Source organism: Cupressus sempervirens, chromosome 4 (genome assembly GCF_028749045.1).
Source record: "Cupressus sempervirens isolate cs-2001-9-10 chromosome 4, ASM2874904v1, whole genome shotgun sequence".
NCBI classification, from domain to species: Eukaryota; Viridiplantae; Streptophyta; class Pinopsida; order Cupressales; family Cupressaceae; genus Cupressus; species Cupressus sempervirens.
Genome location: NC_143121.1, coordinates 659,990,777 through 660,014,768, shown reverse-complemented (window position 1 = coordinate 660,014,768; position 23,992 = coordinate 659,990,777). Strand labels below are relative to the sequence as shown.

General features: G+C 35.5%; 1 protein-coding gene across 1 annotated transcript in view; it reads right to left on the bottom strand.

Moving 5' to 3' along the window:
• The window catches only part of LOC149562982 (Tetratricopeptide repeat (TPR)-like superfamily protein), a 231,449-nt gene that overhangs the window by 170,335 nt on the left and 37,122 nt on the right, over positions 1-23,992 (bottom strand). Inside the window, exons 4-6 of the mRNA XM_089826419.1 lie at positions 8,165-8,264; positions 7,562-7,666; positions 7,181-7,343 (exon numbers count right to left, since the gene is read on the bottom strand). Of these exons, the coding sequence (XP_089682545.1) occupies positions 7,181-7,343; positions 7,562-7,666; positions 8,165-8,264 (368 nt within the window). The remainder of the gene's footprint in view (positions 1-7,180; positions 7,344-7,561; positions 7,667-8,164; positions 8,265-23,992) is intronic.

Below are 23,992 nucleotides of genomic sequence, written 5' to 3'. Positions count from 1 at the left end.
TCATTCATATTTGAGATGCTGAATACTTTGATTTTGTTGCAGGTACCAGGATGGAGCACTTGTAGTTTGATCCATGATGGTGGATGCACTGGGAGGGATTGTTCCCTTGTTCATTTGTGTGGCTACAGATTGACTCTATGCAATGTATACAAGAAGTGGGAGATTGTTGAGATAATGGGTGTTGCACACATTGCATAATATTGTTATATTTTATTATTTTATTTTATCATGAAATGTTCCACCTAGATGGACGTGCAACATGTAAAGATTCCCATGGAATATTCTTGATGAGTTGTATTGTAATATTGTGATAATATTTCATGTAATTATTTAATATTGGAGAAAAGAATTAAATGCCCAATATTAAATGTGGGGTCAGTGGGTTAGGTGGCACATGGTTTTAGCACATGGTTTATGTAATACCACTTGGTGGTTTTGTGGGACTTGCTACTATGTAAGCAGCCACAAGGGTAGTTGTTTTAGAATGAGAGTGAAAAAGGCAAGAGTCGAAGGGACAAGGCTTGACAGGTTAGCCAAGGGAGCATTTGTGAAGGTTGAAAGCATGGCATGAGATATATGGATTCATGCTTGTTCACATAGTTTGCTCAGTGGTGGCTATGGCCATGAAGGCTTCCATAGTTGTATTGCAATGGTATTTTTGCTGAATAATACATGGTGATGGATGCTTTTGGAGGCTGGGTTTTTCCCTCAATGAGGGTTTCCCAGGGTATATCTTGTGTCACAATTTTGTGGGTATGTTGTCTATTCTATTGCATGTGGATTTTAATTCCGTGTTTATTTCAGATCTATTATGGGTTATGTGAAAACGGTTATATTCTTTATTGCCAAGTTTCCTTACAATATTCCCCTCGACTAGACGTCACCTTTAGCTCACATCAATGCAGTATCATTGTCTCAAGAGACTCATCCTATTGTTTTTGTTTGACTTGAGGATCATGATCTATTCAGACTTGAGGATCATGATCTATTCAGACTTGTTGACTATGGCAACCCATCATTCCTTTGTTAGTGCACTCATTTTCAAGTGCAATTTTCCAGCAGTGATATGGACACTTAGATGTGCAGTATCTTTCTCAACTTGTCCAAGAAGATCTTGTCACTCAACTACACAAGATTTAAATCCCGAACCTCAGAGTTTGCGGATCATATCAGGATGGGAAGCAGCATCACACTTAATTTTCTTATGGCAACTCCTAGAGAGCTTCTAAGATATTGCTACTCCTTTTGTAACCGGGTCCAAGTATTTATACTTTTTTGTTAATGATTTCAGCTGTAAAATGTGGGTCTATTTCATTCATAAAAAATAAGAGGTTTTTGTTCTGTTTCAAATGTTCAAAGCATCTCATTACAAGTGGATCGACATAGGGACAACACTAAGAGCTGGTAGAAGCTCCTCAACAAGTACCTATAATTGGTTAGTTTTTTTTGTGCTGACCCAAGGTTTTTCTAATGTGTACAATGCACTATTTTGGTCTAGTTTATCTTTTCTCTTGTGTCATTGGGTAGTGAATGCACATTTTGTGTTTCTGGGACGACTTGGAGAATGTTTTTTTTTATGATGTAGAACTTTGTAATCATGCAACACTTTTGTAATTGTTGCTTCTAACCATTATGGATCTCTACATGGTGGTTTTTGGTTTTGTCACAATGATGGTGTGGATGATGGTGTAGTCAGTGCTAATGTGGTGGACAACAATCGAATCGTCTTGTGAGCTACAGGTTCCACTTTCTGTTATGATCAAATATGTTTTTGGTTTCCCGGTCATGATTTGTAATGGTGAATATAAATTTAGTTTTCGCACTTGGTTGGTGGTTTTTCGTACACTTTAGTTGTTGAGAACATGTTGCAAGGGTCAGTTTTGTAAGGATTCGAGGGCTAGAATCAGGGTTCTTTTTTAAGTGTATTTTGTGGATCAAGTTGTAATGAGCCTTCCAGAAGCAAAAGTAGAGATAGTCACAAGTTAGGGTGGATGACATTAACTTTTAATCTTTAGCATTATAATGTCATTACACTTAATTAATAATGTCACTACTCATGAAACATGGGTCAATGAGTTTGACTCAAAAACTACACAGTTAAACCCTGATAGCAATATCACAAAATATAAAGATCTATTACTGAGAAAAAATGCTCAAAGTATTTGTAGAAAGAATTTGGTTAAATATTGTTAACCTTAGAACTAACAATGGGGTAGAATTGTGTTCCTCTACCTTCTCCCATTTTTGCGAACAACATAGCTTAAAGCAATCCTCAACAAAACAATGTTATTGAAGCAATCCTAAGAACTTTTGGGTTGAAACAATCCACACTATTGTCTATCTTCTCAAACACTCTCCTACAATGGTTGTCCGACTTCGAAAGAGGCCTATTCAGGTTGTAAGCCCAGAATCACTCATGTCAAAATTTGTGGCTCCATTGCTTTTGTCTAGATTCTTGATGCTAAATGCACAAGAACCTATTGCCATAACCTATTGGCTCAATCTTAAATAAACTGTCAATTATTTAAAATATTAAATGATTTTATCATTTAAGTGTTATAATTTGATGGTGTGTTGAAGATGCCTTTTTAAGTGAAAAGTATCTTCATGAACCTATGAGCTTGGGAGTTATTTATTTAAATTATTAATTAAGGTGCCTCTAATTGAAAAGTGTATTGATGAAGGCCCTTTAATGAAAAGAATGAGGAAGAAACCAAGTTGCATATGGTATTATAAAAGAGACTTCATGGAGAAGAATAATTCATTCTTGCCTATTGATTTTTATTACATTGTGAAATTGTTAAAGGGTTTCTACAAGGGTTTTGAGGACTGATTCCTCTCTATTTGCACTTTGAATCAGTGAAAGAATGTGGTGAATTGTGCTCTGATTGTCCGGTGATTGATTTTGAAAGTATTGATGGTAATTTTGATGCTATTATATACCAAAATTATTAAGTTTTGTTGAAGATTAATCTGGGGTTTGGATGCCAACCATTTCCTCTTCTTGGTGTGAGTTTGTAGCTTATTGTTAATGCCATTGCTAGCCGTTTTTGGTGTCTAAGAAGAGCTGTGATCTATATCAGGTTGGTATGGATTTGGTTTGCCTTCATACTGTTTCTTACTGTGACTTTTGAACGCAATTTTCCTGCTATATACTGGTGTCTACAGCCTGCAACTCGTAGACCATTATTGGCAGCTAGTTGCATATACCTGATTGTGTATTCTAGCTATGTTGGGCTTATCATTCCCAATGCGCAATCTGCTGGCACGTGCTGGAGAAAATTATTGTTTGAACGTGGATTTTGGAGAAGGGTCTGCTACAAATTGTAAACAATTACCTGCCTGTTAGTGGCATTTCATCATAATAAGGTTCTTGTTAATTGCAATTACACGATGATTGATTGTAATAAATTGCAAGTCTTCAGTTATAAACAGGCATTGTATTGTAATTGTAAATGATTGCGAGAATGCACAATAGCTAGTTAGCATGTGTTTCTAGCTAGTTAGCAGTCGAGAGCTAGAAACGCATGCTAACTAGCTACAATGATAATCACAAAGCCTATCAACTAGTTGACATTGAGACTAGTCATCTCATCTTCATTCATGATGTGGTCTTTGATAAGGAAAAAGAGTCATTTGCTCTCTCCTCCAGAGATGGACTTAGTGGACCAATCTCTCAAGGCTCAAGTCTTGGGTGTTTATCTTCCATTGGATCCACGTGATGGGAGGACTTTAGCTAAGAAGGCTCTAGCTCTTCATGTTTGTACGAATCCACACTTGGGTTGGCAAAGTAATTATATTCTAACTAGTGGAATTACTACAAACAGTTGATGTGTAACCCTCATACAAATACTGATGCTACTGTACTATTGTCTAATTGGATATTAGTAAAAGTAATACATAATCCAAAACTAACTTGTAAATAGAAATGACAATAAGTTCAGTCTCACGTTATGCAGAGTGTATATACCACTGTTATCAATTAAGAATAAGTGCAATACATTTCATTTCAATACTAAGATAGAATCAAATGCATGACTGAAACACGCATATGTTCACATGATACCAACATACAACAAATGGGAAGAACCTGCAATTTCCACGATGGGTGGAATGAGCAGCTCGCATGACTAGGTCTAATGAACTCCACGTCCCGTGAAGTTCTTTATGACAGCTGCTATCCTTGGGTATTTCCAGCAATCTGTTTGTTAATGCCTTGAGAACACATCTGCAGTTGAGTTGTCTGGCCTTTTAACATCCCCACTTGCCATCATACATTCTCTCTACACCTCCAGCATCTGCTATCTATTTGCAGATTTCCTTGACTACCCACCCTTGACTGCTAACCCTTCCAATCCTTGTTATCGAACTGGTCTTAATGCTGGTAATTGCAGGCCTTGTTAGGTTAACGCAGGTTCAAGATACTTGGGCGTGAACCTTGCACAATACGCTTGCAGCTGTTACTAACCACCACCTAATGAAGTGACTTGTGAACCAAGATCACGGGGTTTGATGCTCACGTCAACCGACCACAGCGAGAAGCCATAAATTGCTGCAACACTACAGCAGCTTCAGAACTTCTCTAACATGTGTGGAGCCTCTGAACCCTCATTTAGCTACTCCAAGGACTGATCGGAACTTGCACTACACATCATGGCTCTAGTACAGCGTAATGGCAGTAATAAGATGGTTGTAAACGACTCTCAAACAGTCTGCAGATCCAACATTGCCACTGTTGTTGATGATTGCCCTACAACTTCCTTATGTCCAATTTATGGCTAGAATCGTACTGCTGTAACACTTTTGAAACCTGTACAGCATCTACACAACTCCAGCTTGTACGACATTCATAGTATCATGTATCACAGCTAATATGCAGGCATGCACTTCTAGAAGTTGGTCAACTCATTAAAATACTATCACAGCTATTGCCTTTCCAATCCTAACACCAATCTTCAGATTTCTGCTATCAATTCTCTACTGATACAGCAGTGATTATTGTCCCCCTTGACATCTTAGTGGATTCAGACTGAAAGCCAACTGATCCTTGGTGTCTAAACGTATTGTGTGGAAAAATAGCATGATTTCCTTCCAATATAATGAAGATTTCCAAATGCTAGAAATGTTAGCAGACTTACTTCGAAAATGGGGCCGACTGAAGCCTGATTCTGAGCACAACTTTCAATGAGATGTTGGCCCTACGTCTCAAATGTCTTGAGGGGTTTCGTCCTCATGAATAACCAGTCACATTTAAGCAACCTTTTTGTTTGCATAATAATATATTTCATGGTGTCAATCGCAATATAGCTCCACACTTTTATAACCTCGATATGAGGGAAGACACAAACAACTAGGCAATGTGGAATAAAAAGTCAATTTCGTCTTTTAATCACTTAAGTTACTTTTGTCATAAAGTGACTTTAAATCATAAAGTAACTTTATATTTGCACTTTTTAATATTAAAGTGACTTTATTATTATTAGTTACTTTATAACTTTATAATAACATTAAAATATTTAAATAAATCACTTGAAGTCACTTGAACTTTAATATCTCTTGAAATACTTGTCGGATTATCATGCCGTCAGAAATAGGAATCTCTCCTCATAATTCCCCATGTGACCAAATACACTTTCTAAAAATAGAAAGGGTCCATCTCTATTACTCCCGACTTACTATACATAGTAAGTATGGCAAATGGAATCCGAATGATATCAAACGAAGGCCAAATCCATAAATCCTTGGATGTTGGAGATGAATCAATCCTCAGAAGACCCTCTAACCATCCTCATAAGCCTACGAGGATCCAATATTAGGCTAATCTCTGAAATTCTGATGTTGGCAACAAATGGGGACATTACAATGTTCCTCTCTCCACCAGTTGCTTCTCCCACAAGCTCGTCCAAACATGCAGCTACACCGCCTTATTGTGTTATAGACTCATCTGATCTTTTGTTCGATGATGATCCCACTGCACCTCTTGCTTTTGATAATGGCATTTCTACTCTCCAACATAAATGCTAGGCAGAGACGATTGATGATCCTAGGTTGGCTAGGTTCACATATTCAAACTATGTAGGTTTTGTTGATGACAGAAAGTCTACTTTTGGATATGTTCTCAGTCTTAATATGGGTGCAGTCAAAAGGACTAGTAAAAAGCACCAGGGGGCTGCTCTTTCCTTAACAAAAGCAAAGTATAAGGGAATTGTTAAAGTAGCATGTGAGGCAGTTTGGCTCTGGAGGATTCTTTCTAACAAAAAAATGTTTTCGACCTTGTTTTGTGACAACCAAGAGATTTTAAAGCTTGCAAAAACATCCTTGTTTTGTGACAACCAAGGGTAGCTAAAGCTGGGAAAAAAACCTAATCTTCCACATGTGAACAAAACATGTAGAGGTTCATTGTCATTTGATTCGACAAATTGTAGATGGATCAATGATGTTATAGTATGTTCCAACTCATGATCAGAGTGCAGACATTCTTATCAGGTCCTTCGGTCTAGACAAATTTTCGGAACAAACTTGGTGTTGTTAGTAGATTGACCACTATGGGAGGCTATTAAAATAATGTTGTTAGATTTACTTTGTAATGGTCAATTACTGATACTAGGATAGTTTTTAGTAACTTTCTTATAATGGTCAATTAGACTCTTCACTTTTTTGAGTTGTCAATCTTACTCGTTATGGAAAGATCTTTGTAGTCTCTTATTTAAGGAGACATTTGCTCCTTAGTCCTCTTTAGGTTTATTAGCCTTGCAAAGCCAAGTTATACAAGATCTTTATTTCAATGTGAAAAACCCCTTAATGTTAAAACCGGTAATACTTTTGAATTTATCACTAACCACTTTGGGTGAAATGTGAATCTTGATAATACTTGTAAATTGTATTATATATTCATTTAAGATCAGAAATACATCTCCTAACAAAATATTTTCATCACCAGTATATGCTTTTTATTTAAATATAATCAACATGTAGTAAAATGTCTACAGTTTCTTTTTTGTTTCCAGAAGAGGCAAGATTTATCAAAACTAAAATTGGCAGTTCAAGGAACGTACCTATTCGGATTTAGCCTAATAAACCTTATACATGTGGTATATATCATTTTACACTTTTGTAAATTCATTCAATGATAGTTAATGTCTATTCTACAACACAGAAAATAATTAAGGCGCTAAAATACTTGTCTGCTGGTCCATCCTGATTGTCATGTATTAACACATAATGCTTCAATATCTTTGGATCCATTGCTCCTTCATTTAAAAGAGACGGAAGCTGATTTGTATTGAAAAGGTCTACAAACTTATTAACAGGATTTTCGTCCTTCGAAGATACAAGCAGAAGACCTGACAAAAGGGAGAAATAGTGAATAAATAAAAAACTGAATGATCTTCAATTTTCTTTGAACTTCATTACCTATTGCAGATGACAATGAAGACATTCAAAAAATCATTTATTAAATGAACACTAAAAAGAAAGGAACTTTACAAAATAAGAATCCTCCACCCCTGTCTACCACGCAACTAAATACATACACCATGTAAGCTTTGTTTTCTAGACTTACATGCAACAGGGTGATCAAATGCTTCGTGCTCTGAAAATGAGAGTGTATGAATAAATTCCTTGTTGTATACCTGAAGCCATGACGAGAGAGACTCTGACTCCACCACTGCATTCAAACATAAACATGTTGATAATTGACATTTAATATATGTAGACTGCATTCACTGCACAGATGTCAAACTATTTTCTGTTTTAAATGTGTGCCAAGAGAACAATTTTTAAACCCTACACATAATGTCTATCCAATGACTCAGTTTTCAATAGGTTTCTTTGAGTCTATTTGTCCAAAGGGCTCTTCAAAATAATTGTATCCATGAAAGAAGAGATGACATAGAATAGACATCATTCGGTCTAACTATCTGTTTAGGAGTAGACAAATTCTAACAAATAGAGCATTGTAATTTACAATCGCAAGTACCTAAAGAATAAATTTCTTGCAAAAGTAAAATGGCATATTTTAAGAATCCAGAAAGCATCCTTTTCCTTTACTGCTAATAACAGTTGGAATGAATTCCAAAACCGTATTTCCCATTTGGCTTCACCATTTATAGTACATTACTCTTCATACAGAAAACTTAATGTGCAAATAGACATTAATCCTTACTTTTCCGAATAACTTCAAGTTCTTGGGAATTTTCTTGTATCTCAGCAAAAGCTTTCTCACTTGCATTTTCCACAACTTGGGTAAGATGATCTTCTGCTGACTGTTCAAAATTCACAAAGATTTGACACACAGCTCAGCATAAAACAAACCTTTCCATCATTTTTGGTGACAGCAAGCATCCAATAATAACAACAGAATTAAAAGCATTAATCTCTTTGCAAGGAGTAAAAACTGAATGCTTAGTGTATCAATATAACAAAAATAGAAACCATTCATCCATGGATTACACATGTAAACAGAATCACAAATCAATATTTTCCATCACTGCAAATATATATGTCAGGAAGATGCAAAAACATTAGTGATATCCGGAAGAATGAAATGCTATAGGGAAACTTTGCATAGGCCAAAGGGTCTATTGGGAGGGTTCCAAAAGATGAAAGATAAAACAAAAGAGAAAATATTTATGTCCAAAATTCATAAAAATCGAACCACAAGAATGATGAGTAAATGCATATTAATAAAGCAACAGAGGACAACAAGTCTGAAGATTAAACTCAAAACTGAGCACTACTCCAACAATCATCTAATTACATTGCTCACAGTTTAGTTGGTCATATTCTGGAAACAAGAGATAGAGACAAGTGTTACATCCCATCCTAGTGACCTTATTATTTTATAACTATAATAATTCCTGTGGAATTTGACTATGGTGCTTAAATGGAAATGCAGTTAACTGTTATTAATTTTATTTATGTGGATTTTCATGTATATTCTGTCATGACAGAAATTCCAGTTTTCTTGTATGGAAAATAGGAAATGAATTGTTGATACAATATAAGATTATAGTAATTGAGTTTCTTTCAATGACATGGACATCTAATCCACTTGTGTCAGTGGATGCAAGAGCAGAATCATCCTATCAGCGGGAAATGAGTATCAGCAGTGTAGGAGCACACAAGTAATGGCTAAAGTCAGGAATGCCATCCGAGCAAGAACCACAATCATTGTCAGTTCCTTCAGAGGCATTAGTGATAGCTGAGTGTCTAGGAGCTTTTGTTGCCTAATCAATTTAAACAACCACCTTAGTAATTCACTAATTAACTGTTCTCCATTTGTAAATATATGTTATTTAGCCTTATTTTGTGTTGCCCAGTGTACTTTATATGTTTTTGGTCGATTTATTTGTGGGAACTCTTGTTGTAGGTGGCTAAAGTAGCTCCAAAGGGTTGTGCTTGCCACCACTAAGCTATAGGCTTGGTGGTCAGCATCGGGGATTCATTCTTGCTTCTTGTTTTTGGGAAAGCATCATTCTTGTCTTTGTCGTCACTAGTTGCCGCTGTGGACATGGCTTGGACTGTGAGAGCTTTTGAAGCTAGATCTCTATCATCATTTGACTTTCGAGCAGGCATGTGAATGTTCTTTTTATTTGTTGATGGAAATCTGTTTTCTCTATAATGATTGTATGATTTGATTGTTTCCTTATGTGATCAACCTGTCTGAAAGATAGATGTATATCTATGATTCAAATACTTATATTCTGTGGCATAATTATTATAATGATATTCCTTTGAACTACATATTATCATTGGATTTTCTATCTACGTCTGATTCATAAGAACATGCATTGTAACCTTATATGCTCTGCATTAAGATTTGATGAGGGGGCATCATGGTTTCATTCTGCTTTTGGATCTGCAACATGATAAGATTAGTTGTATAATGGCATCTCTTTCAGTGTTGAGATTCTTATAAGCTGCATTATGACATTATAAGCTGTGTCGTAACAGTTCATTAAGCATCAAGAAATTTTATTGCTACTGTATGTCATCATGTGAATGCCTCTTGAATAATAGTATTTATTCCAATACATCTGTTATTTGAACAAGGATTTAGTATGCGACTTTAATGGATTTTTGGATCATGTAAATTATTATGCAAGTTGTACTCATTGAGAATCAGAAAACAATGGCTTTGATTAAGGAAATGAAACCTGTGAAAAAAATTGTTAGGACAGATTCTTAAGGATTAGAACAACATGAATGAGATTCTAGCCATGGTCTCCCTATTGGATACCCTAGATCCTTTTTGTATTGTTACTCTAGGTCGCATCTGATTGCTATAAGGACCTGCAACTTGAGTTTAGGTTGAAGCTCTAAAACCCATCCATATTGATTAAGATCAACCCTATTACAAGTTGAATGTTGTCTTCCTAGAATCTTGCTAGCCTAGAGGTCCATGTGTAATGTCCCCTCTATTAGGATTAGCTTGGGACAAGTAATGCCTGCAAAATAGATGTTAGCAATCAACAATAATAAGTTTAAACATACTATTCTACCCTCTACCTTAAACCTAACCTTAAAGACGTCTCTAGATCAGGTTTTCTAACGCTTAGTTATTCCACCATCTTCTCTAAATTGCACCACTTGAGGTTCTTCTTGGACAAGTGATAGGAGAATAGGGATGAACCAATCATTGGTTCATGCTTCTTGTATGCATCTAAGACTTAAGGTGTCTTGCTAGATCACCACATGGACCTTGTTGTCCTGCATTTTGTCACCACAAAATGTTGGTAACAGCACGAAACTTTTCCAAGCCAGTTTTGCGTTTCTCTAAGCTTGAATTTGATATTCAATTGCTTGACGTTGATCAACTGATCCATTTCAATTCAAATATCAAATTGTTTTACTGAAGGCCTTCGTCAAGTCATTTTTGTTTTGCTTTCTGTCGAGCCTTTGCTTGATTTTTGAAGCCTTCACAGTCCCTTCCTTGCTTTTGAATTGGTGTTTGCTTGTTTTTGGTCCTTTGGATTTGCTCATGTCATGCCTTTCGTTTTCTCTTTTGATTTGGTCTAACCTAGGGATCAATCGGAGTTGTCAATCAAGAGATATGGTCATTTTAGTGCCTCAAAAGTGGACATTTTAGGTGCAACAGCACGAATTTAAAAAATGATGTTATATTTTCATTTTCACATTCACTTTTTCAAAAATATAACATGTAGTCACTTTTTGTTATGTTTTGAAGTTACTTTTCATTTAAATTTATAACTTAAAGTGACTATAGTGCACTTTATGTTATAATTTTAAGTTGAGTTACTTTTTAATTTTTCACTTAAAGTGACTATAAAACTATATAGTTACTTTTTAAATTATTTATTTTTAAATCAAATACTTATATAAATGTCACTTTAACTTAATGTTTATGAATTATATTGATTAATATGATACATAAATATTATTTTTGACCCATATTGATGACATTTTTATAAAAATAAGTGAAATGCATAACTTAAAAGCCTTAAAGTGGACTTTTTATGTGCATATGCATGTAAAAAACTATGAAAAGTGGAAACTTTTCATGTTATTGCATATAAAAACTCACTTTGACGACATTTTTCATGCCATTACATCAAAAACTTGTAAAAGTGGACCTTTTTGATGCAATGACATGAAAAGTTGAGTATTTGTGCTTGTACATCAAAAAGGTGAGACATGTTTTTAAAACATATAAGTGACTCCAAAAGGTCTGATTTTGGAATCTTACACATTTTAAAATATGCAATGAGCTTCAAAAAGTGAGATTATGCATGAAGACATATTTCAAAACATGCAATAGACTCTAAAAGGTTTGATTTGCCTTCCAACATGTTTTAAAATATGTAATGAACATGAAAATGTCCTATTTTGTGAAGAAAATATGTTCTTGCTCCAAAAACCTCCGATTTTGATCATAACTAGAGATTTTCTCCATGAATTTGGATGAAATCACTTGCATCCAAGGCGTTTTGGAGTGGTGATCATTTTGCACCCATTAAAAATCAGTTTATTGAGCCCAAAAACATGTTCAAATCTCCCAATCTAGGGCACGAGTTTGCACAAAACTCCATAAATCTTCAAAGTTGGATCACATTTTTGGTTGGAATCAAATCGTTTTTACCTCATTAGCTGATTACATTGCATCGTGATCATCATTTTGGTGTTTAAACACCAAATCAACTTGATTGGAGAATCAAGTTTTTTGCTTGGAAGAACATGTTTTTGCAAAAACATCTTAAGGGATTGAAATCTTCAAAACGTTGCAAAAAGGAGACAATCTAGGGCACGTTTTGGCATCTTGCACAATAATCTCCTTGTTTTCTGCCCTTTATAATTCAAATTTTGAAGATTGGAAAAGTTCTCACCATTTTTGAAGAAGTTTTCAAACAAAGAGCATATTTTCCTTCATTTTTGGCACTTATTCTTCATGTAAGTGGACCTCTTCTTTCTTGCATTTTAATTCATGCTTATCTTTGCTGATTTTATGCATGAATCATTGAATGGATGCCATTTGTAAAAATCTTTGCCTTCAAATGCGCATTTTTCCTTTAAATATGAATTTCTCCTTCATTTTGATGTTTTTGGTTCTTCCCCAAGTTCCAAATTCGAATTTAACTTTGGAGTGCATTGCATCTTGGCATGTTTTGAGTTGTTTTCAAAGGTACATTTTTTCTTTTGTTTTAGTTTTGTGTGTTTGTTTGTTGGTTTTTCTCAATTTGGAGAAGTTGCAAGTTTTTCCCAAAAACTTGTTTTTCCTTCATTATATGCAAAAGCATTATCATTTTTCACATTCCATTTCCATGTCATTATATCTCACATCTCATCCGAAAAATGTGATTACATGTTTTACATCTCATTCGCCATCCACACATGCATGTAATCCCATTTTCTATTTCCATTTTCATCCATTTCGTTTTTCGCTTCCATTCGCACGACACGATTACACGAAATGCCTTACGTGTAATTACATCCAAAAGGTCCGATTTTGATCAAAAGTCATATTTTGAAAAGACAAAAAGATGTCATTTTCGCTTTCCGTGTACTTTGACTTCTTCCTTTCTCCAAAAGTGACTATATCTCATTATCTCACCTCCATGTTTCATTTCCATCTTCACATACGCATTTGCACTTACATGAATAAGTACATGTTTCCACCTCATAACATATTTTACATGTTACCCTCCACCCGCATATACACATAAAGTGTACCTCTCATTCGTACTTACATCTCATTTCACTTTCCACTTTCCGTTACATGTTGCATTTACATATACGCATGTTTCATTCAATAAAGCTTTGAAAACATTAAGTCACTTTTGAAATCAGCAACTTTCACTTTGCACGCATTCCCATGCATTTCAACTCCACACATTTTCATTCCATTCCATTTCATTTCATTTTCCATATTTGCATTTCCATATCATTTCATTCCGCATTCCATTCATTCCATTTCACTTTTCATTCCATTGCATATGGATATGCTTTCTCTTTGAAAGTCACTCCTTTTCGAATCTTCACTGTTGCTCTGGTATTCACTTGCATGGAGGTTCCTTCTAATGATGTATTTGTGTTTTGGAATTTTTGTGTTGCAGTACAAGCACAAGAAATGTCCTCGCCATCCAAATCCAAGGGCAAGATGAAATACCAATATGACAAAGAATTGGCTCATGCAGTTCCTTCTTCAGTTACATCTGTTCTCGATAATGTGCTAGACACCAAGATTGGTCACGTAGATGTAGCTAATTTTCTACAAAGGATTGAAGCTCCAACTACTCATGAGATGAAACGTATTAAAAGAAGCAACATCCATTTGGTTTCTACATTTCCCATGGCGACCATAGAACTTGATTTTGTTTATGGATGCGCTTGGCGGTTCACTCCTAAGACAAGGAATATCAAAGACACTAACGGCAAGGTTATCATTAGCTTTGATCCTGAAGTTATTAAACAAATCTTCAAAGTTCCTCGAAAATCAGAATGTGTTGATTTGACCAAAGAATCATCATTCGCTTGTTAGAATGAACAAAAAAGCAACTATCAGAAGTATGTCAACCTTTACTGGTTAGACAACAAAAGAAGCAATTTTTCCACGTGGCCAAAGACTTTATCGGTCAAATTTTAAATAGGAATACAAGGATCTCATCATCCTTCTCAACAAGATCTGTGGTCTTAAGGATTCTTCTGATTTTGAGCCATGGATGTACAAATTTATGTTTCGAATTATAAAGAACAAAGAACACATCTTTTGGGGAGAGCTTATCAGTACTGTGCTTCGTCAACAAATATGTAATGTAGTAACATCAGTACCTTTCTACATGAATTCTTCTCTAGTTTACATTGTTGCTGCCATGGGATCTTTTTCGAGTCTTTCCACCAAAGGTGACCATCTTCATTTACCTGTTTGGTAATACTATGACCAAATCACTTTGGTTAATAGTAAATTCCATTACAGAAGAGTCCAAGATGCCTTCTTTGGACATTACTGGTGTCTGTTTGACAAACAGTTGTGTATCAAAAGAGTATCTGATGCAGCATGAGAAAAGGTAAACCAATACAATTGCATTTTTCTTCAATTTTCCACTTTCACATACTTGAGAGTTGGATATTTCAAGGGAGAGCCGTAAACCCTACCTAGGTATGCTACAAATTGAATCATTCTAATGGAGTTAGCTAGACAACTCATGAACATGCAGAGTGATCAGCATGCTTCACATAGGCCCGGATTTGGCATTACTTTAGCTAGGCCTTTATCTATTGGCAATTATTCAATTGTTTCTATGCCTAAAGCGAAAAATATGAAAGCAAAGTTGCAATTGATTACATTGAAGAGGTTCAAAGCTAGATTTGATTTTGATTATCGAGAGATGAACTCTCAGAGAAAGAGGGCCTACACTCATGTTCATCATGTTGAAGATATTTGGATTGACATGAGAACAAAACTTGACATTATGAAGATGGATTACTGCAGGTTAACCTTGCAACAAATAATTGATCTTAATATGTTGGAAATCCCTTCAGATTTCCAAGATGAAGATGATGGCGACATCCTTGATCCAGAATTCCATCAAGCCGGTTTTGATAAAATGTGCCCTTTCCCTATTCAATGGCAACAAAAGGAAGGTACATCTATTATGGACAGGTTTCAATCCATCTTAGCAAACACTAACAAGTGGTTGAAAAGTAAAGGCCTTAAAAGAGTAAATCCTAAGATGGGTCTGGATTGTGGAAGTTTTGGTCTTCCTGGCAGGAAATCACAACTGAAAATTACAGAAAAAGATGGTGCCTCATCTTCAAATGCCAAGAATACCCTCAAAGTCAAATTAAAGGGCAGAAAAGGAACTAAATCATCTAAAGTTCCTGAACCAATTCAAGAATCAGCGACAAAATCAGAAGAAGAATTGGAAACGGAATCTGAGAAAGAAGATTCAAATGAAGGAGAAATTAGAATCACATCTCCTCCAAAGCCTGCACATTTTCTCTACATGAAGAGCCCTTTTTGCATGAGGTTGATGAGGATGTAGATTCATTTTCTACTATTTTCACTCACTCCATTCTAGTCTCGGAAGTTAACACCATGGCTCTTCCGATTTCATCTGCTGCTCCTCGTGTTCCTACACATGAACAATATGAACACTTAGCAAATGTGTTTGAAGATTTTCCGACTCTTACTAGTGGTCAAATTTCCCAACTTGATACATCTTTGACAGGATTTGAACTCTTCATGACGGAGTCTTCTCAGCATGTTCCTATGCCTTCAGCAGTACAAACTGAATCATGCTCAATCACTACAGATATACAATCTGGATCAATGCCAATGGTCTCCACTGTGCCTACTTCTACGGATGAAAGTTTCAGCCTACCTGCATGGTTGAGTAGAATATTAACAAAGAGAAGGAAGGTGGTTGTCCCTCCTGATGATCTCCCTATGAAGAAGACTAAATCCAAATCTCTGAAAGATAAGATTGTTTCCAGAATTTTGATTGATTCTGACAAAACCAAATATGTTGAGGTTGTTGAGCCCTTAGTAGATAAACCTGTTGAAGAGCTTACCCGTTCTGACTACAAGTTTACTAAGGTTGAAGTTGGAAAGCAATCTCGTTTGAGTTGTTTACAAAATGCTCAAGATGCATTGACAAATGTATCAAAAAGCAATCATGAGCTTTGGGAAAAGAAGAATCAGTTGAAACAGCAGATATCTCGTTTGAATGAAGTCATCCAGAAGCAATCTTCTCATAATGTTATTGTTACATCACAAACCTCTAAAGAGAGAAGGCTGATTGAAGTTGCTAAGTCTTGGATACAGGAAATCATTGCTGAAGGAGTTCGAGCTATCACAGAAACACTTGCAGTTCTTAAAGCATGTTAAAGAGATGAACAAAATGGAACTAAGCTTAATTTCTTCTTTGACTCAAGAAGCAGACAACTTGAAGGAAATCCTTGAGGATTGGGATGAGATGATAAAATTAGATCTGAATGCTCTCATGTGATGTTCTTCTGTCATGTGAAATGTTCTTCAGATTTCAAGGACTCATTGGTTACAAGGAAGAGACATTAAGAAAGTTGATCACAAAATTGAAGTGGCTCTTGAAGATTGTCAAGCAGTTGAAACAAACCTTGTGATTTGAAGCAATTGGGATGCCGTGTTACTGATAATCTTGGTAATCTTTTGGCAATAGAGAGGGTGAATTCAGAATATACAATCAGGATCAATGCTGATGTAGATTCCGAATATTTTGGTTCACACACAATGAACAAGTTTGTTTTGTACAAATCCTTGAAAACACTTGTAAGAGAATACAACAGCAAATTCCAAAGTTGTGCAATCAGCATATGAAAATGCAGTGAGAATTGAAGCCATATCAAAGATTATGGAGATTGCTGATCTTCCCACAGTGCGTGACGTCATTGTGAAATTCAAGGCATGAAGAAGCAATCTCTAAGATTGTTGTATAGTTTCTATTTCATAGTTGTTTAGAATGCATTACATGAAAAAGTGTAATTGCATGTAATGTGAATTGCATGTATGCAAAAGATGTAATATGAGTTGCATGTGCAGTTGCATGTAACCTTTTAGTTTCTATAATTAGACTTGGTCAAAGTTGGTTGAGTTGCTCCCACTTTTTCCTCCCCTTTTTTCTCAACTTCTTTGCCTATATAAAGGAGTGCCCCCTCATTGTAAAATCATCATTATCTTTATGCAAGAGAGCTCTGGAGAAATTGTGCCAACAGAACTTTGTTTGTGTGAACATTATTTTGAGAGAAAGTGAATACAAAGGAGCATTTGAGACTTAACTTTGATTAAATGAAATTGTCACTTGTATGAATTGTAAGCGTTGTCTATAATTCATTCAAGTTATCTTTGATTCGAACTATCTTTTGTTATTGATATTGTATCTTGTGAATTGATAGAAAAGAGTTAAGAAACAATTGAAGCCCAAGCTTTGACTAGAAAAAATTGTGAAAATCCATAGTTATAAGCTTTGTCTGTAGCTTGTATGTTCGTCTTAATTCGCAAAATAGTTAGATTGTTCTCACTTTTAGGAATCTTTGTGCCCTAATTGTAAAACTTTTTCCATATAGAAGTACGACCGGACTTAGCGCCAAACTAGTACATTTTAGCTAGCCTTTGAGTCAGTAAAAGTTTATCAGTATCACTGTTTCCAGCTCTTGATAGAAGTATAGTTAGAGATTCACCTCGCCCATTATTCGCTCTATGAGTAAGTGGATCATTTCTTGAAAGTTAAGAAGAAAGGATAATAGTAACACCGTGTTTATAAATCTCTCAACTTCTTGCCTACCTTGAGTTGATCCAAGGAATGGTGAGAAGGGGGAGCCTTCCCTTTAAGGTAGGAGAGACTCTGTCTCACACGCTGTGGCTGGTCATCCTATTTTGCGACTGAATTTTTACCCAAAACTATCGGTTACAAAATATCCACCCAATAGACCTATAGGACCTTTTTCAAGCATAGATCCACCAATCGTAAACCCTACTCCACTATCTTGATCAATCGTCATTGCTTGTTCTCTGTCAGGTTCCCATACTAGATGAAGAGTATTCAAGGTCTTCCAACTAAGCTAGGTCTTTTTGACCATTCTTCACAACCACCTTGCAGGATCATGGAGGAGTTACAAAACCTTGCAATGTACTCCTTTGGTATGCTAAAACAACTCTCTATGGTTAGGCTTCCTACCAATTTCACCCTTTTTCTTCAAAACGGGGCTCCAAGGAAGAGCCCCAATTAGCCCTATTTCTCCTACAAAATAGGAATTTTCTCCAATTTCTTCAACTAACCGAGCCAAATGGCCTTCATGGACCTCTACTCATTGTGAGTGCTTTGAGATTTTCTAGGTTTTAGACCCTAGAATGGCCGTACAACACCTATGCTGAATTTGAGGGTTTTTGAGGGTTTACAAGGTCACAATGCTGTTTGGTCTTGTTAGGTGTCAAAATGGATTGGTGGAACCTTGTCCTTCCACCCAAAGGACCTCCTCTCACCCCTTTTCAACCTCCACATTCGCTCTGCAAGAAATCTCCACAATCCTGCATAAAATAAACTCTGTTATCTAATTCTTCCCTAGCCAAGCATGCTCTGGCTCACCTAGGGCAAGAGTTTAAAAATGCCTCCCATGCTTTTGAGGGCCCCTGCTTTTGCCATGATAAAATACACTATGTACACTCACTATCCCCAAAAGGCCGTACAATTCCAACGGTGGGATAGTGAGTTACACCATTTTCAAGTCAAACTGTCTGGAAGAGGACAGCAGACTGTCTAAAAAGGAAAGATTTTTAAAACTATGACACAAAGTACAAACAAAACAAACTTACTGAAGCAAAAATGTCCTAACTAACCCTATCTATGAATCCAACTAGTACAGCACACAAAAACAGTGTTTAAAAGCCTTCTAAACTCAGAAATTCAGTCTTTTTACAAGCAAAAATATGCTACAGCTTGCCATCCGTACAAATGACATTAACTTCTGCCTACTTTAGGGTTTTGAAAGTATTTATGTCTCCTCCTAGATCTTTCCCCTTCATATTAGGGCTTGCATCGACCTTCTCCATGTTTTTAGAGGAAAATCAGCATTTTCTTGCAAAAATTGCAAAATTGCAATATAGCAACTTTTGCAATTTTTCTTGCTTGCAAATTTTAACACTTCTTACTTGCTAATTGTGCTATCCCTTAGCATTTCCATGCTAGGGACCCTTCCCTAGGCTAGAGGTGAGTACCTTAAGTTACTCATTGCCCTATAGCAAGGAATGCTTTGACTTTAAGGTCATTTAGTGACTCTTTTAAGGACATTTCATGACTTCCAATACCCTAGCTAACACACCCAAGTCCACTGACCCTTATTCTACTTAGAAAAGCTCTCTTGGAGCATAACACAACAAAATTGAAATGGTGAGGGCCTTGTGTTTCAAGGTGCCCCTGCACCAACAAGGCATCCTCTATACAAGGACAATCACATATGCATTTGTTGACATCATCAAAGTATTTTGGCCATTATATCTTCCTCGTATAGCCATTTATACAAGGGTTATATTGACCTTTCACACTAGCACTATTAGCCATTTATATGAAGGTTGTACTAACCTCTTGCACTAGCACTATGAGGTATCATTCTCATCTAGCAATTTATACTGGGACTGTTGCCCTCTCGCACTAGCACTATTAGCCATTTATACGGAGGATATACAAACCTCCTGCACTGGCACTATGAGACTTTATTAATCCCATCTTACCCATTTATATAGAGTTAAGCACAATCCCTACATTGGTACTATGGGAGTTTATAAAAAATAATTATTCATTTAATGAGCACAATATTCATCCAATTATTATTCTTTTTGAATTGTTAATGACCTACTCATATATATAACAAAAACATTAAATATATGCCAAGAGGTATGTGATTAAATCACTTTTGTTACCTTGTTCTGTTTTTTCCTTTTGATACAATTCTTCTTCTTTTTTATTATTCAATGGTAATTTGTAAATCTTATTTCATTTATCATCTATATCCTTCTGAAAAATCACAATCCTTACTAAAAGACACAACCCTTCATAATCACATTCCTTTTGAAAAGACACAACACTTCATAGTTGCAATCTTTTTGAAGAGTCACAGCTGTTCATAATTACAACCCTTTCGAAGAGTCACATCATTGCAGCTATTTGAAAGTAACTTCCTTGTTTTCTTCGCGTTCATTTCCTCTTCCATTTATACTTCTTTAAATTCTATCTTCCACTCCTCTTCCCTTCTCTTTTAAAATGAACTCCCCTCCCTTTTATATCTTAATTTGAAGGAGTCATGTCTTTTCATTATATATCTCGACCTTTCATTAGATTTAGTTAATTTATATTATTCTATATTTATATCTTAATTTGAAGGAGTCGTGTCTTTTCATTATATATCTCTTGACTTTTCATTAGATTTAGTTAATTTATATTATTCTATATTATATTATTTATTATCATTTAATATTAAAAATAAATCCTATTTAGAAAGTTTAACATACTTTGTACAATGTTCTCTCTTGTATTTAATAATATTTATTTATTCATTCATTATAATTTTATTATTACTTAATTATTTTTAATCCTACACTATATATTATTTTATTGGTAATAAATTATATAATTTTAACTATAGTTTCTTATTCTTATATTTTGATATGATTTTATTATTATTGTTTAATTAATAATATTGTATTGATTATTATTATTCTATCTTAAATTGGGGACATGACACCATGTCATTTGGGTTGGAATATCTGATGAAATGGACCAGGAGGTACATGGAATATGATTGGTGGTGACATGTGTTAAAGTCTAGTAGCTGCAGGAGATATCTGCACACCTGTGATTGCATCAACATTATGGTTGAGAGATTTTCTATGGTTCTCCGCTGCGTTATTTAATTCTTACTCATGCTCAGGCAGCGAAGGGACTTCTTTTATGATTGGTCTTCCATATGTAGAGGCATGCTTCTTGAAGACCATGAGGAGTCTTCAGTGTTGGAAATTGAAAGGCCATGTGTGTGTTCCAAAAAGGTCCCTCTTTCATAAACTAAGAGTCACCACTTTGCATATAAAGGAACTTGGTGTAACTACTAAAGTCATCCTTTCTATGAAGAGTCCTTAAAATGAAACAGCATATCTTCCAACTGTTGTCAGAGTTTTCATTTTTCAACAAGTCACTCAGAGATGTAGCATTTATTTAATTGTTGTCTTCGAGATTTGCAGTATCCCATGAAATCTGTAATGCTGGAGCTATACATTCTCTGATTATCATGCATGTGGTCATTCTTTGTGAAGGAAATATTCATTGTTTTTCTGGATGTATTTTCAGGCTGGATGTATTCATTGTTGGCATGTAGGTGCAACTGCTGACGGTGATTAAAAAGACATTGTGGCTTCAGTTTTAATGTCTCTTGGAATTCCCGTGTGACAGATGATTCCTAGTCTAATGTAGGTGGATATTATTCCTGTCGACATCCAGATGTAAGACTGGTTTGAAGAATGAACCATCATTTTAAGTTGTTCTGCACACTCTCTGTTGAGGTCATTCTCTGTAATTATCATATGTGAATTTTGATTAGTCTTGCATAAATGATTGTAATAAGGCATTCTATGTGTGATTGTTAAGTGTTCACAATCTCAGAGAAGGATTCATTTTCTAGTTAAGCTTGTGAGCTCTGTATTCAGACTACACGATTATTCAATAAAGAATAATTTTAGGGTGTGGTTGGGTTTTTCCTCTCAAGTTGAAGAGTTTTCTCAGAATAAAATTTTGTGTTATCTGTTTGCGTGCCTTTAAGTTTTCTGCAAGTTAATTCTGAGATATTCAGGTTCAGAATTTAACAACATTGACTGCACTGGGTATGCCATTGTACTTATAATAACATTGGCCAAGGTGATACTATGCTACGAGCAGTGTATGTTTTTACTATGACCAGTAGTGCAACATCTAGCTAGGAAGGTCACCTAGTCGGCAAGGGTGGCTTTAGGTTGATTGGTTATGCAAGTTGTGGGTTCTACACCAAGTCTTAGATGACAAGAAAATGGATACCCTACTCATGTACTTCTAGGATGGGTTACATCCTTAGAAAGTTGTACAGGGACAGTCGCGATGGAAAAAGCCAAGGTTAGGTGGTAAAAAACCCTAATGATACTCTTTCGCCCTTGATGTTTGAACCTTCTGGAAAGGATCAAGTGATACGATCAGCATGAACAGGTTCTATTATGTTTAAGTTATTTGGTAAATCATTAATTACTTTCCCATAAAGCATCTCAAATTACTAAGTCGATTTTCAGTTTCATGTGAAGGTAGTTGCTATTGGAAGTTGTCACTTTTACATGCTCTTGTGAAATTGGAAGTAGTTTGCAATTAGTACAGTAAAATTTATTTTATTTGTTTATAGAGTAATAGATGTTACAACAAGCCTCGTGAGCAATTCATATGCCAAGAACATCACAATATCATATACCAAATATATAGAGAAAATAATTGCACATCATCCATAATATACAGCTATGAGTACAAAGTTTTTCATGGAGCAGTTAATCCAAGTGCATAAGCATCCAGTGATGTAGACCATTAATCGTTTGAACTTTAATCATTAATGTCTTATAGGCTAAATCCTTATAACAATTGATGTAGTATAAAAAATGCCTCAATTGCAATTGAATGAAAAACAAAATATTAAACAAGAAAGGAGAACAAATAAGGTATAAAAATCAATAAAAAATGTGGTCTACGTTAGTATTATGGAAGTAATTGGAAAATATTTGCTTGTTATTAACAGAGACCGAGAGGTCTACATATACAAAAGAATAAAGCTATGTTTCCTTTGGAAACGATTGTAAAGAATAGAAATATTCTATTCTAGCTAAAAGAAAGCTAAAGAAAGCTAACAAATAACTACAGCTAACTAAATATTAGAAACATTCTAATATTTACAATAGATTACAAATAGATAACCATTAACTAATAATGGAAGCTTATCTATTATCATAATACCCTCCCTTAATGGTTAATCTATCCATAGCACGAAGTTGTCAAAAAGCATAAAAGGCAGATTTTGTCTGCTCATAGTGCTCCAGACTGTTCGTTGTGGGCTACAAATCAGAATGCTTAGATCAGGACTAGCTTGAGTAAATTGAGTTGTAGTACCCAAAACCACCTTATCGCTGTCGCGATATTCAAAGATGGTTAGCATCCACTATTTCCATATGCCATAATTGCGACCGTTGAACTTTTGATTTCCCTCGAGCAAAATATTAGTCAGAGATGCCATAGCACGTTTTTCAGTGAAAGAGTGAAAATTTGAAGGCACGTACTTTAAGGCAAAAAAGCGGAAGACCCAGAAAATTTGAAGGATGACTCAAAAGAGAGCTTGAAAGACCTAGAAAGAATATGTTGTCAATTTCTGAATCTGATGCCTCGAAAATCGAGACACCTAGAAAAAACAGACGCCAACCCAGTTGAGATCTCAAAAAACCCACAAAGAATCTATAAAAAAAATGATCCGGTATAGAAAATTAGGGTTTTGAACGAAAACGGCCCTACTGCAAAAAAACCACATAAAATGGCAGATGCAGAAAAATGGTCGTAAAAAGTAGATAGCACAGAAAATAATTTCGAAAAATATTGTTCTGATAATTTTGAACAAAAAAATAATAATATTTTTCGAATAAATTCAAAGAATTGGCTCTGATACCATATTACGGAAGTAATTGGAAAATATCAGTGTTACCCCAGCGGGGGTGCAGCGGTGCGGGGGGACGTCGGGACGAGTTTTGGGTGCGGGAAAAAAATAGCCTCAATTTGGGGACGGCAAGGGTGCGGCGGGGGTGCGGCGGCGGGGGAGTGGAGGGGGGGTTCAAAGGAGGGGGGGAGGAGAGAGAGTGGGGGGAGGGGGTTGCATAGTATATATATAATATTATTAATATATATGATTGAAAATGCTAATTATGAAATGATACTTCAATATATTATATAACAATGTAACA